Raw genomic sequence first — 15,985 nt, forward strand, 5'->3', positions numbered from 1 at the left:
GTCACCTGCGGTAAGAGTAGTTCGAGCTTTGATTTAGGTTCTCTTTTAGTTCACAGAACATGCTGTAGAGGATTTTGGATTTCTAGGGATTTTGGTTTCCTGTTTGCTTTCGAAACATGCTGTTTAGAATTGTAAATTTCTAGGGATATGGTTCTTTGGCTTTCGGAATATACTGGACAGATGTAGTTTGTTAGAGATTTGGGAGTAGGATCAAGGTTTGCCTTCTCCTTTGCATTACAGCTGTGGCATGTTTTAAGATTTCCTGTTACCGTGGCACATAGTATGAAGGACAATCATGGTTGTTGGGTTTACAGTAGAGATCATCCTTGCTAGTTGCAATTTGTTTTTCCTTACTGTGGCACTGAATAGGAGGTTGGTGGTTTTCGGTTGTGATTGTTTTGGTATAAACAACATAGTTTTGGAGGATTTTGACTCATCTTCAATGGTGTACTTGATTTACTCACGTTGGTTGAACTCCTCTGATGATCTGATCTCTCTTTTGCTCATGAGTGATTCCAGGAATAGTTGGGTGATTAGAGGTGGAATCGAAGGTGTCCTTGGTTTCAATTTAGTTGTGATTCCTGTGGGCAAATCTAAAAGGTTATAACATGAATTCAAAGTGGTTCTGGTTCTAAGTGTTGGCTTTGGATTTTGATTAAGTTTGTAGGCAGATTTGATTAAGCTTATAGTGCAGAATTTTAATTAAGTTTGTAGGCAGATTTGATTAAGCTTATAGTGCAGAATTTTGATTAAGCTTATAGTGCAGAATTTTGATTAAGTTTGTAGGCAGATTTGATTAAGCTTATAGTGCAGAATTTTGATTAAGTTTGTAGGCAGATTTGATTAAGCTTATAGTGTAGAATTTTGATTAAGCTTATAGTGCAGAATTTTGATTAAGTTTGTAGGCAGATTTGATTAAGCTTGTATGCAGATTTAGTTTTAGTGCAGTTTCAATAAGCATTTCAGTACAGTTCTATTAAGTATTTTCATGCAATTCTGTTAAGCATTTCAGTGCAGAGTTAATAAGCATTTTAGTGCAGTTTTGTATGTGACACCTTTTTAATAGAGGTATTAACAAGTATAAGCAAGATAAAGAAAAGAAAGAAAAAGGTCAAGGCCTTAAGTAGATCCCAAAGTCAAGACTTTAGGGATTTTGGCACACAAGGTGCTTATTAAAATGTCAAGACATTTAAAGAAGAAGTAATTAAGATATTTTACATTGAAGAGGTTAGTACCCGACTTCCGAGGTTGTCGTTAAACAAATCCAGGTGTCTAATTCCGAGGTCTTGGCTCTGGTAGACCAAGGTCTGCTCTTTTAGGATTGGTGGCTCGCTACCCCAACCTATTAGGGAACGCGCATAAGATGGTACTACGCCTGGGCCCATGAGAAGTTGATTATTATTTTGAAGTATTAAAGTATAAGTTTTTAAACAAAAGAAATAAGCTTCACATAAGTTTAAAAATTCAGCAAGTTAGTTCTTTATGCTAGCATGATTGTATAGATTTGCTTTTCAGTATGTTTCTGTTGCTATTAGATGAGCATGAGTAGTATTTCTTTCTGAGCATTCAGTTTTAGATTTTTTCCAGTTACATGCATATTCGAGTTTTGTGAGTTAGATAGCGCTTACTAAGCATTCGCTTATAGTTTGCATTTCCTCTTACTGCAGATAAAGGAAGGCGACAAGGAGGTGCGGATGGATGTGTGATGCCTGGACTATAGAAGCCTTGGGATTTAGTTAAAGATTTTATTAAGATATTTTTTATTTAGACATTTGAGATTGTACCTTATATTCCATGTCATTTAAGATTGATATGTAGTTTAGATGTGTAGATTAGTCATTTAATTTTCCGCTGCTAGTTAATTGCATGTTTAGAGAGTTTATGTATTGATCTTTACATGTGAACAACTCTAATTAAGTAAGGTTAGTAGTCCAGTTGCGCTCCGCCCTCGCAGACTAGTAGTGAGGAGAGTGGGGTGTTACATCTGGACTCCCTCAGACATGTCAACTCCTGCACACTGGGTTACTTCAATAGATAAAATAGTAAAGTAAAATAGTATCGACATATTTCAGGATTTGCTGGTGCGGTCGACCATGCGTCGGTCACATATTACCTAGGGTTACCTCCCTAGGGTTGCCTAACTTCAATCACTAGGACTTCTATTGTCTGGCTTCACTCACCAGAACTTCCTCCACCTATCTTTACTCACTAGGATCTGGCTTCACTTACCAAGACTTCCACTGCCTAACTTTAGTCACTAGGGCCCGACTTCACTCACCAGGACTTCCACCACCTGGCTTCACTCACTAGGACTCGACTTCACTCACCAGGACTTCTACTTACCTAACCTCTAGTTAGGACTTCTCACTTGCCTATCATTCGCTTAGGACTTACCCTTGCTAGTCATCTAGTCCTGACTAGACTACTCTATTCCAAACATCAATTCCTGTTTGGATTAACCGTCGCTCAAACTAACCAGACTTAGGTGCATTGTCAAACATCGAAACCCTAGAGGTCAATTGTACCAACAAAAAGAACCCTTATTAAACAAACCAATTATATTATTAATAATTTATAGTTATATAATCTCAAACAAAACTAGAAATAACTAATACAATTTTAAGAAGAATTAATGAAGCTTCAACAAAATTTTTTGGTAATTCTGTAAATACTAAATAGCTATACATCATTAATTCTAAATTCTACAAATATTCATCTAATTAGGAATAAATAATTAAATATAATCTACATATTTGTTTTACCCACATATACAGAAACAATCTCTAACCATGCTTATTAATTTAAAAGTGATGTCCTAATTCCTAAATCAGATGAGAATAATGAAAAACTTCGAAAGTCATAGTGTTAATTTGGTAATTTCATTTGAATTTCTGAGTGAAACAAGCTTAGTTTTAGAGTATCCAGTATTTGCATGAGATATAACAACTATAAGGAATTGTTCTTGATCATTATTCATTATATGTAGGTAATTTGATATTTGTAGGTCTGGGTAGAATTCCTAAAGGTTCGTCTAATAGCCCTCTAATGTTTGCATACTTTTTTTTATATATAATACTACATTTATTATTCAAATACATGCCATATTACCATTTTTAATACTAGACAAAAACAAAAAAGAAATAAGATATGGACAACTTATAATTCTATCATAGAACTCTTATCCTAATTGTTAGACAAAGAGGGAGAAACATTTGAGGATTAGGCGTACACAAACCTAAAAGATGAATTGTTGCTTCGTCTCATTGTTGGAAAATGCAACAAATCTTGTATGAGCAGCGGCTTGCGGCATGTGAAAGAAATGCGGTGTCGTGCGAAGAACAGAGAAAGAGGTGCCACGTATGGGAAAAGAGGAGATCAAAAGGGGAAAAGAAGAGATCGAAGGAGAATGCGGCGGTACGCAATAAAACCGTGCGTGAGAAACAAGTTTGGCACAACCGCACAGGGGTAAAAGAGAAGGAGAAGGGTTTTATGTTAACTCGTTATTAATAGATTAAATGGATTATAAAGGGATATGTATTTATTTATTTTGATAAATATCATTATAAAGTGTTAATTTTGTACATTGGACATAATATTTTTTTTACTATACTACTTAATAGAAAATGGGCTAAATCAGGCCTGGGCTGTAGCCCAGGCCTGCCACCCCTTACATCCACCCATGAATGTCATGTGTGTGCAGAAGTGAGAGTATCTTTTTCTCCTTGGACGGTATGGTGATTAAAATATTGGATGTTATCACATGAAGTCTTAGGATCGAAATTTGGCGTGTCCGAGCATACCTTCCCCTATATCTTGACCACCTGCATTAATGGTTAGTAACCATTCCCTCCTCCACGTTGGTCTAGAGATAGATTGGTGGAGACACTGGGCCGAACAAATCACCTTTTGCCACATAAGTGAAAGTATCTTTACCCTAGGATACGAACTTTTTTTTTATAATATTGCTAAGATATTAAAGTGCCCCATCGTTATATTTTCGTTATATTAGACAAACATATCACCCATACCCTCTATCATACTCCCTATCAGTATAATCATACTATTTTATTCTGCATACTCTTGACACCTCACACATGCTACGTCATTGAGTGTTGTAGGAATTATAATAAAATTGTACAAAATAAATTAATCATACCTCATTGCGATAGAGAAAGACAGAAGGTATTCTTGCCGTCAGCAAGAAGATCACCAGTAGAAACCTTCTCGCAAAATCCATAAATCAAAACCTTGTTACTTGGATATTTTTCCTTCCACGGTAAAAATGAAACTCACATATTGAATATCTCTCTCATTTTGAACCTCTTCTCATTCTTAGACGCTCCTTTTATAATGAGAATTATCTCAGAGGTAAAAGAGATATTTTGTCCCATGGAAATGTAGGCAATATGGGCATGCTTACGTTCCCATTTCCTGCATCTCTTTGCAAGTCTAACTCTACCCCATAATCTCTTTGCAAGTCTATCTGAATTGTACAAGGGTGATAAGAGGGCTCTCCTCTCAATTTATCTTTCACCACATTAGCAATCTCCTCTACTATGTAGATTGTTCTCACCAAATGTATGCCGCAGGTTACATTTTCGGATCCCAAATATACTATTTACTTTATATTTTAAAGCATAAATTCTCCATACACAACTCCTTTCACTATAAATAGTAATTATCTTCTCATGACCATCTTTTCTATAAATAAATGAATGTCTTGTAGTAACAGTATAGTTTTTAACACATCTTTTAAAATCAATAGCATCCTTGAAATTTTACCCTTCGCCATGGATGCAGTTAATCTAAGCATCTATAGTATTCGACAACAGGGTTTGTTCGATCTCCTCATTACTCCTTGACTATGTCTGTTCCTCCTCAACCTTTATTAGTTTGATTCAATTAATAATGTCAACTTAACTATATCATATGCACTTGTGCTAGATATAACATATAATATTATCAAAACCACAATATGAAGAGGGATATAATATATGTTACCTCCCCAAAGTTAGATTGTTGTCGACATGTTTATTTCTGCTCTCTGCCCTCAAATAGATCATGCTTAGCTTCATACATATATGAAAATGTATCATATTGAGCACATCATCATCGTCGTTTAAAGTCACATACATCTTATGTTGCGGAGCTAGGTATTCCAGAATCATAGATTCAAGAGTAATCTCCGCACATTTTTTGCCAAGACTCATATATATATCCGTCAAACTACAACCACTGAAAATTAAAATCACAAACAACTGATTCGTGCACTTATGACTATCCAAAAATATAAGGTTGCAAAGCTCACTTCTAGAATCCATTTTAACCTAATCCACAAAAACATAACATTCAATTCAATCATATAAAAACTGAAGATCAAAGCTTCATTCATATACAATTTAAGAATTGTTTTTCCAGAGATTTCTTAATGATTTAATAATTTTTCTATTCATGAACTAAACAATAAAAATTTGTCATCTATTCATCTCTAAATAACACAAATCTGACCAAAAAACTAAACTTCAAATCTTATCTTGTCCACAAACCTAGTTTTATTCAAGCTCAAAAATTTTGAGCATCATACTGCTTAAATTGGGTACAATACTATGTTTATTGATAATCACTATAAAATGTCCATATATCTCATTGTTTCCTTAAAGTGAAGAAGATGCAATACAAACTTATTCATAAATTTACAATTCCAAAACAGAAACCAAATTTTATTTAACTTCAACATCACAAAATTGAAAACACTCATGAACTCAAACACCCATAACCTAAAGCTTCAATTTTTCACACAAGAATAATAAATTAGTCAAAATCTAGGGTAGAAAATTATAACTTACCAATGATTTTTGGATTGAAGGTGAAGTAGGGTTCTGCCGGTTCTCTAATTTGGCGTCGATGGAGATGCTTTAGGGTCGAAGTAAGGGGAGGTCAAGTCATCACCGATGGTTTGGAGGGGAAGTCGGGGACTGCATCACCGATAACTTGGAGGCACGAAGTAAGGGGAGTGTGTCAGCAATTGGGAGAAAAATAAGTAAATATTTAAGAGTTTTAATTTAATATGGGGGCAAGTTGGTCATTTCATATGGGTTAGGAGTTGAAATAAATAAATCAGTTTGGCCAGGTATCAGAAAGAAAGAAATCTGACATAGGAACTGAATGCAAATGTTTAAGTTTGTATGGGGATTTTAGAGCAATTTTTCTTTGAAATATAATACTATTATGTTGAGATTATTTGAAAACTAATATTGCAATAGTGTTGTTTTTTTTGAAATATCTATTCTTCTCTGGTTGTGGGAAGGGTAAAAAAAATAAAAATGCTATTTAAAAATCTCAAAGTTAGATATGTTTTTCAAAACTATATATATATATATAAGCGACGCTTTGTGTGTGACCGTGAGTGAAATCCGACATGGGCTATCTGACGTGACCAAAATCTAATTTTTTTAATCTCTCTCTCATCTATATGCAATAACTTTTCTCTCTCATCTGTATGCAACAACTATAAAATTCTCATTTCTCTTCATCTGATTATATGCAACAAGCACTGTGCTACTAATTTTTAAAGGTGATGTAGCTGCTACAACGTTGTAGCAACTACTACACAATAGCTGCTATACGTTGTAGCAGCTTCTGTATAGTAGCTGCTATAACGTGTAGCAGTGTTATTGTGTAGCTACTACATTGTTGTAACAACTACTGCACTGTTATAATAGCTTCTGTACCGTTGTCGCAACTTTTGCACCGTTGTAGTAGCTACTGCACTGTTGTAGCAACTACTACACCGTTGTAGCAGATTCTGTACCATTGGAGTAGTTTCTGCACCATTGTAACAGCTACTGCATCGTTGTAGTAGCTTCTGCAACATTGTAGCAGTTTCTGTATCGTTGTAGTAAATACTGCACCGTTGTAGCAGCTACTGCATACTAACTGTTACAAGTTGTAGCAGCTACTGTATAGTAACTGTTATAAGTTATAGCAGTTACTGTATAGTAGCTGTTACAACGTTGTATCATCACTGCTACAATAATTTTTTGCATGTAATAATAGGAGAGAAAAGATAAAATTTCATTTTAATTTAAAAAGAAAGAGAGAAAAGTTGTTGCATGTAGATGAGAGAGATTAAAAAAATTAGATTTTGGCCGCGTCAGATAGCCCACATCGGATTTCGCTCATGGTCGCGTACAAAGTATCGCTTAGCATATCAAATCTCTCTCTCTCTCCCCCCTCTCTCTCTATATATATATAGTAATAATATGATGTTTACCTCCTATGCGCGACTCCATGGAAGACTAAGTGCACTTTCAAACATCTGGATCATTTTGGGCTCCCGGATCACTTTTAAGCACCTCGCTCACTCTGTCGGACACGATAGATAAGCACCATATCATTCTCGTATGGGCGGCTGAGTGCAGCGGGGCCTCCGAATCACTTCCAGACTCCCTGCGTGCACTCAGGTGCCCACACAAGGCATGGACCGGGGTACACAAAATACCACCATGGACTGGGGTACACAATATTGATTAGCATAGGTAATGATATAATATAATTAATAAAATAAAAAATAAAATCATATAATCATAAAACACCATAAAATAATTATTTTACAATTATTCTTTTCGAGTTTTCGTATTTTGAAACCTTTGTACAATAATTTTATTATCCATAGTTAGAAATATATCTTTCTCAACCTAGATAATAAAATTATTATTTATTCAATCATCACTTATTCGATTGCACAATTTATCTTTCACAATTCTCATGACAAAAAACACTCTCTTTACAATACTCGTAGTCGCAATTGATAAAATTAATGTCAATATCAAAAACTTATAAACTAACGGGTACACAATATTTTTCTTTAGTATAACTAACTTATCTGAAATATCACTAAAGTCTTTCAATCCTTGAAATGCTTTGTTAGAATACATATAACATATATAAATTTTAAGTTGATCATCAAGTACGAAGAGATCAATTCTTGAAAAATTTTATAGATAACACGCAGTTAATTGTATTATTTTTTTTTATCAAAAGCCAAAAATAAATTTTATGGACATAAAAAATATATACAAATGTGTAACTTCGTACCCAATGACAGTGCTTACATTGGCCCAAAAGCTTAGGAAAACAAAAAAAAAAAAATTAGTTCCAACCTTTTGCCTATATAGGCTGGTTGTATTTGTATTGTATTCCATTTGTAACGGTTTATCATATTCCATGTTTTTGTTTTGAATGAAGAATCCATATTAGAAATATATCATTTACATTTAATCTTATCAAAATTGTTCAAATTTGTGTTTCAGAATGTTTCAGAATCCGCTCAACTTAAGGAGCTAGAGTATTATATACTAGTATTATACAATAATATACTGTATAGTACTATGTGGTTATATATATATATATATATATAGAGAGTTTTGTTAAAATGCGGACCTTGGCATGCGGATTCGTCCGCAACCATAGAATTTGATTTTTTTTAATATTTTGTTTTTTTTTAAATACAACTTCTTCTCTGTTTTTTTTCTTCGTTCTCGCCGAAACGAATGTGCTCACCGCGCCTCCTCGCGCGCCCGCCACCCGCCCTGCCCACCGGCCATCTGCACACCGCCGGCGGCCTCCGGCCGCCTGGACCCATTCACACTATAGGCCAAGGGGTGAACCCGTCGGGGATCGCGGCCGGACTCCGGACGCTATCGCGACTGGACACTCGCAACTGGACGCGATCGTGCCAGATTCCGACGAGATCACAGCAGGAATACGGCACGGCCGCAATCGTGACCGGAATCCGGCTGCGATCGCGCCGGAATCCGGTTGCGATCGCGCGCCGGATTCCGATCGCGATCGTGTCCGAAATCTGGGGTGATCACGGTCGGATGCCGGACGCGTCACGACCGAACGCGAGGCTGCCGGGCCAGCAGCGGGGGCGGTGGGTCGGCGACGGGGTGCGAGGCCAGCTGCGGGGCTGCCGATCGGCGGCGGGGCGCGAGGAGGCGCGAGGGTGGAGCCGCGGTGAGCTTCGGTTGCAAGAACGAAGGAAAGAGAAAAAAGTTTCATTAAAAAGCGGTATTAAAAAAAATGACGTGGAGCTTAGTCCGTAGCAATCCGTAAAATAAGGTCCGTAGCATAACAACATATTATATATATATATATATATATATATATATATATTTTTTTTTTTTTTTTCTGACTTAGAGCGTCTATATATATTGATATGTCACATCTTAATATCGTAAATCCCATAAACATCTTTAAAAAAAAAATTATATTTTAATTTTTTATATTTAATATTATAATTCAACTTCTAACTTTTATGTGTAAAATTTATTAAAATATCTTGAAATTTAAAAAAATATAAAAAATATGTTAGGCGCTTAACATACTTTATCCTATCCGATAGTCGAGGTAATAGATACTGGGGATGTGACGCTCCTGTTAACGGTGTGTTGACACCGCGCGGCCCTACAACCACAACTACATCAGTGCCGAACCAAGGAAGGGGTCTCGGCGTTAGTCCTCCGACGTTCAAGTCAGTCACCGGCTATGTGTAGAAGCAGAGTAACGAACAGTAGCAGCAATAATGGATTATCGCATACCTCCGTTGAAGCTTGGACCCCCCTTTATATAGGGCTTCTGTAGCGCACGTTCACACTTCTCAAGGCGTGTACGCTTCTCCATGATTTCTATGAAAAGATGTGTCAGGCAAGTGTCTCTGACACAATACCTTAACGAGCTGAGCATATTTCTGATGTGACGGTAGAATTTTCCACCGTATAATCCTCTGCCTGACCATGCCATCTATCGGCAACACTGGCTCCCAAAAGGATACTAACAGATACTCCTTTTGTCTGTTATTGGACCGAGCGGAAGAGCCGCTCGGTCGACCTTCATCTTGTCCGAACACTGTTTGCCCCTGGGCCGAGTGGGGTAGACGCTCGACCGACATTCCACTATCCTCTGTTTCGCTGATGTGTCGTCCGGAATTAGTGTTTGGCTGACGGATCTGCTCCCTGGCCGAGTCTGGAAGCTGCTTGGCCATAATATTGGTATGTCTAAATATAGTCTGTTCGGTCGTCATTTCGCTCTGCTGATTTCGAGGATTGATGTAAGGCCGAACGGAATTGCCGCTCGGCGCGCCTTTGCAGATACTTATTTGCTTTCCTGAGCGTCGGATGCTTGGTGTGTTACCGAGTTATACTGATGTTGGATCGGATCTTTTTTATCCCAGTCGGGTGAGTGGGCTGCCCGAACGACCGACCGAGGATATAGGGATGTTGGTAAACCTTGACTTTGACCTACATCGTGGCCATGACCCTCCGCGGGGTGGACCCCTCATCACCGCATCACATGTCTCTGCCTCAAGTCTAGTCGAAGAAGACTGCACGTCCAACTGACTGGACAGTGTCTCTAAAACGGTTCCTCCATTCGGATATAGATCCTTCCCTGACTTCGGCCTACTGTGCAATCGCTCCTTGTCGATCGGTCTACTGAAGACTATCGGCCGATCGTATGTCTAATCTTTTAGGCCGATCGACAAAATGAGTATTTGGATTTAGAATGAATTTTTTCTAATTTATATGGACGAACATTTAATTGAGAAAGACATTATTCAAATGTCTAGTCAGTACCTCATCACCGCATCAATACCCATTAGGCTCCAAATGTGTCTCACTTTGTAAATATCACTGTCACTGGCTTGCTACATAGAAACTTAATTTCGAAACGTAATATACATCCAAATATAGCGTTCTGAAAAGTTTCTTTGTAATTTAAATTTATTAAATTTAGAAAGTATAAATGTAAGATGGTTCGACCATTTGATTTTGGTGGATTAGGAATATTTTCAAAAGTGAAGTTTTTTTTAAAATTTAATTGTTATATTATATTTTTTTACGAAAGAGTGATCCCAAATTCCCAATTACAAGGAAACGGTACAGCGTCCTCTAGAAGGACGTCCAGGTGTCGCCTAAAACCCCAGTCTGGAACCTTCCTGATCCTTCTGTACGCCCGACACGTCACGACCTCTCTCGAACCTTCCTCTGCCTCTCCCTACGCACCTATTAATTAACCACTCAACAGGCTCCTCTCATACGGTCGGACGCGTTAGAAAAGGATGAGCTTCGCCGTGGGTCCCTTCTTCGACTCCGCTGTCCACAGCCTCCTCCACCTCCCCGAGACCCTGGAGAAGATCTCCTCCTTACCTCCTTCAGCGCGGCGGCACGACGACGACGACGAGGAGAGGAGCCTCGTTCCCGCCGTCGACATTCTCGAGACCGCCAAGGAGTACACTTTCATCATGGACGTGCCCGGCCTCTCCAAGGCCAACGTCCAGGTGACGCTAGAGGAGGACGGTAAGTCACTGGTGATCCGGGGCGGCGGCAAGAGGAAGAGGGACGAAGAGGAGGGATGCCGGTACCTCCGATTGGAGAGGCGAGGTCCCATCAAGTTCTGCCGGCGATTCCGTATGCCCGAAGACTCCAACTCTGCGGCCATCTCGGCCAAGTGCGAAAACGGTGTGCTAACCGTTGTAGTCGGGAAGTTGCCGCCGCCGGAGCCCAAGAAGAAGAGCGTGCGAGTGAGCGTAGCTTGAGTCTCGTGTCGATCGAGTGGAATATAAATGAGGTAGGAAATCCGGACGTTGCAGTTGAATTTCGGTTGTAACCTGTAGATTAGAAAAATGTGTGAATGAAACCCGTTTTATCTCTTGCAAAAAAAAAAAAAAAAATCATCATAGAGTTAAATACTCTTAAGGAAATCTTTTTTAAAGATGTCTTTTTGAGAACTTTAAGTCTTCTTATTTTATTAATAAATGGCTATTATTTTATATTTTTTTATGATGCTCATTTTATTTTTTTAATTTAAATACTATAATTTAAATTTTAAATTTCAATTATAAAGAAAAAAATTATGATATATATTTAAAAAATGTGAGATTAGGATAATGTGGGATTATGATAATCCCAATCACGTGTTTTACTCATGACATGATGACCACCTGTCAACTTATCTAGGGGTGATCTATAAATATATGCAGGGGTCTCTTATCTAGTGGTGAGACGTCTCTTATTTGATGGGAATATTTAATTAATTCGATCTATTGATTAATTAAAAATTAATTTAATATTAACTAATTAAATTAAATTAAAATTTTACTAAAATTAAATTAATCAAATTAATTAAAAATTAATTTAATGTTGACTAATTGAATTAAATTAAAATTTTATTAAAATTAAATTAATCGATTATTTTAGTTAATATTAGTTAATTAAGTTTATTCAAAATAATAATATAAAAAATTATATTAAATTAATATTAAATTAATGAATTAATTGAATTAATTGAATGTTTTGCTTTAATCACGAGACTTGCTCAATGGCTCAGCATGTGAACTGTCCGATCTACCGAATGGATGATATGAATGGCCGAGATGGAGGAATCACTACAAAAATACTGTCACTTAGGGATAAAATCTGTAACAAATTTTAGAAAAAAATTCGTTGGAAATTGGATTTGGGATGAAAATTGTGATAAAAAAAAATTCATTGGAAATCTGCCGTCCCAAAACTCTGCGACAAAAAATTATAATTTCGTTGGAAATTTTGCAACGAAAATCATATTCATTGCAAAATTCGTTGGAAACTTTGCAACAAAAACAAAATTTGTTAGAAAACTACAACGAAAATAAATATTTGTTGGAAATGTCAGCAGAAAAAATCTCCAACAAACCCTAAATTTGTTGCGAATTAACAACTAAAAAACGTATTCGTTGCAAACACGAATTTATATTTTCGTTGGAAATTTCCAACGAAAATATAAATTCGTTGGAAATTGCAAACGAAATATAAATTCGTTGGCAATTTCCAACAAAATTAATTTTCGTTGGAAGTTTCCAACAAATTCAAAATTCGTTGGAAGTTTCCAACGAATTCTAAATTAGTTGAAAATATCCAACGAATCCATATTTTCGTTGGAAATTTCCAACAAAATTCATAGTCGTTGAAAATTTCCAACGAATTTAGAATTCGTTGGAAACTTCCAACGAATTTATATTTTCGTTGGAAATTTCCAACGAATTTATATTTCGTTGGAAATATCCAACGAATTTATATTTCGTTGGAAACTTCCAACGAAAATATGGATTCGTTGGAAATTTCCAACGAATTTATATTTTTCGTTGCAGTATTCTGATAAAATATGATATTTCCAACGAATCTAATTTCGTTGCAAAATTTGTCCCAAAAATTAAAAAAAAATATCCAGCCCTATATAATTTCAATATTTTTTCCTATTATAATTTTTTTCAAACAGATTCAACATATATATAAGAGCACTAAACACATTAACAGATTCAACATTTTCACCATTAAACACAATAACACAAATATAAATAAAAAATCAACTAACATATTAGTGTACAACAAAATAAATACAAACATCAATAATATAAACCCAAACACATGCACCATTAAAACATGTTGTTCCATATACAACCTAAACTAAGAGAATAAAACTAACAATACAACACATCATCATCATCCAACAATACAAACTACAACAATATACAACTACAACTAACACCCTAAACCAAACACTACAATAAAGTTACAACAAACATGTCATAGTATCCAAATTCCAATATCATACAAGAACATGAAAAAGATAGAGTTGAAGATAATCTTATGGAGATCTTTCTCAATCCAAATCCTTCTTCTATCTACATCAAAAGATAAACAAAGAAAAAGAAAATCTTATAAACCAAACAAAAGTAAATAGGTAAAGACTTACATATTTTTACATCAATACCACCATCATCTTCACCTACCAACCCTGTTTGAAACAAAAATAACAATACTAATCAAAATACAAAAATTAAGAATTTATAAAATTGATAAAATAAAAGAAGTCAAAAATTCTAATTACAAACACTCATGCATCATCATCAACATCATCGGCGGCATCATCATCGACATCATCATCGTCATTAGCATCATCACCAATACCAGGAGGAATATAGCTTGAACCCGATCTAAATTGTTGAAATTGTTGTAAAAGAAAGGCTTGTTGTTTGCGCATTTCAACCATATCTAGATCTCTTTGTGAATTTTGTTTTTGAATTTCTAAAATTTGCTGATCCCTTTGAGATATTATGCCTTTCAAATTGTCAACCTCTTCAGTTAATCTATGAATATGTGCCGTTACTGCTGGTGGGGTAGAAGAAGATAAAGATCTTCGAGGAACATTATGGATTCTACTCATAGAACCCATACCTATTATCCTTCCCCCTTTGACTCCCCCACTGGCCTCTAACCATAAATCTAAATTATTAGTAACAGACGGCTCAGATCCCTCAATATTATCATCATCACCTGAACTTCTTTGAGATAATGATAGCTCATCATATCTCTCCTATGAAAAATTAAAACCTTAATTAGAGCAAATAGATAGTTAATAAAATCTAAGTTAAAATTAAGATTAAAGATTAAATCAAACCTTAATTATTCTAGCTCTATCTCCATTCCAAGTCTTGTCTTTTTTTTGAAAAGTGCGGACGAAAGTGTCTATAAAATCGGGCTCTTTTCCCAAATCCCTAGACTAAAAATAATACGGTTAGAAATAATATAATAACATCAAATATATTAAAAATTTAATTGTAGAGTTGAAAATTTACCAATCTACGTGAATGCTCATCGATATTTATAGATCCTAACAAAGGTAAATAAACCGAAAGTCTCTCCCAGCCACGTCAAATCCAAACCTGCACAAACAATAATATTAAGTTTACAATAAAATAAAAAAGTCTAGAAATTATCAAATATATTCTTGGCCCCAACGGCAAGGCATTGACCCCCGGACAGCTGTGCCATTGTAACGCACAGACAACCCACGACCAACCAAGATCGAGAACAACTAGTTAACATCAAACAATGACCTGTCGATTTACAAACAGAGGTCACCCAATGTTATCAACTGCTAGCGGACAGCATCAGTCGCCAGTGGCCAGCCTACGCCGCCAGCGGGATCACCAACGCCAAACAGCAGCTAGGTGAGGCCACCATCAGCGATCCTATGCCGACAGTGGACAGGGAGGCTGCTAGTGGCCACCCTCACCGCCGTTGAGAGCAGCCAGGAAGCTGCGAGAGCGGCCAGGCAGCGGCGCTAAGGCCAGGCGCCGGCGCGAGGGGCTAGACGCCGCCTTGAGCTACCAGGGACCGCCGTGAGCTGCAATCGCCGCCGTTCGCAGCCACTCACGGCCACTGGCGACCAGGCACCAGTCGCGGCCGGTCGCGGCCAGGCGCAGCCGCTCGCGTCCAGGCGCGGCCGCGACCGGCCACGGGAGGGGGCGGCCGCTCGCGTAGAGGCGCGGCCGCTCGCGTCCAGGCGCGGCCGCTCGCGGCCAGGCGAGGGCGCGACCGACCTGGCGCGACCGGCCACGCGACGCCACGAGCGGCAAGGCGACGCCGCGAGATCGGGAAAAAAAGAGACGCAGCGAGATCGGGAAAAAAAGAAGAAGAGGTGGCTTACCAGTCCAGAGAAGTGAAAAAATCGCCGCAGCCGCCGTCAAGGAAAATTAGGTCAAGAGAAGATGTGAGGAGAAGGGATCGGGCCGGGTATGGATATGTAATTAGGGATCTTCCAACAAATTTCCAACAAAAATATTATTTGTTGGATATTTGCAACGAATCTACAATTCGTTGGAAAATTCGAACGAATTGGCAAATTCGTTGGAAATGTTTCCAACGAATCCGCAATTCGTTGGAAATTTCCAACAAATTTGAAATTCGTTGGAAACCCTTCCTATTATTAAAATCATGGTTGACCAACCTAGAGACCTCCGAATTGGATGAAACCAGTTCCTATGTGCTCCTCTATTTATCCTGACTTCATATGTGTCGTCAAATAATTTTTAACTTTATTTTTTCAACCCCCAATGTGTTGGAAAAATTAAATTCAATTTTAAAAATTCACAAATCAAAATAAA

General features: G+C 37.2%; 1 protein-coding gene across 1 annotated transcript; it reads left to right on the plus strand.

Moving 5' to 3' along the window:
• The first annotated feature begins 11,071 nt into the window (after positions 1 to 11,071).
• LOC121994078 (18.6 kDa class III heat shock protein-like) lies at positions 11,072 to 11,772 on the plus strand. Its single transcript, XM_042548244.1, has one exon. It carries the CDS (start codon positions 11,120 to 11,122, stop codon positions 11,594 to 11,596), a length of 477 nt encoding a protein of 158 aa, XP_042404178.1. The 5' UTR covers positions 11,072 to 11,119; the 3' UTR covers positions 11,597 to 11,772.
• The last annotated feature ends 4,213 nt before the right edge of the window (positions 11,773 to 15,985 follow it).

The sequence above is a fragment of the Zingiber officinale genome, chromosome 6A, assembly GCF_018446385.1.
Source record: "Zingiber officinale cultivar Zhangliang chromosome 6A, Zo_v1.1, whole genome shotgun sequence".
NCBI lineage: Eukaryota > Viridiplantae > Streptophyta > Magnoliopsida > Zingiberales > Zingiberaceae > Zingiber > Zingiber officinale.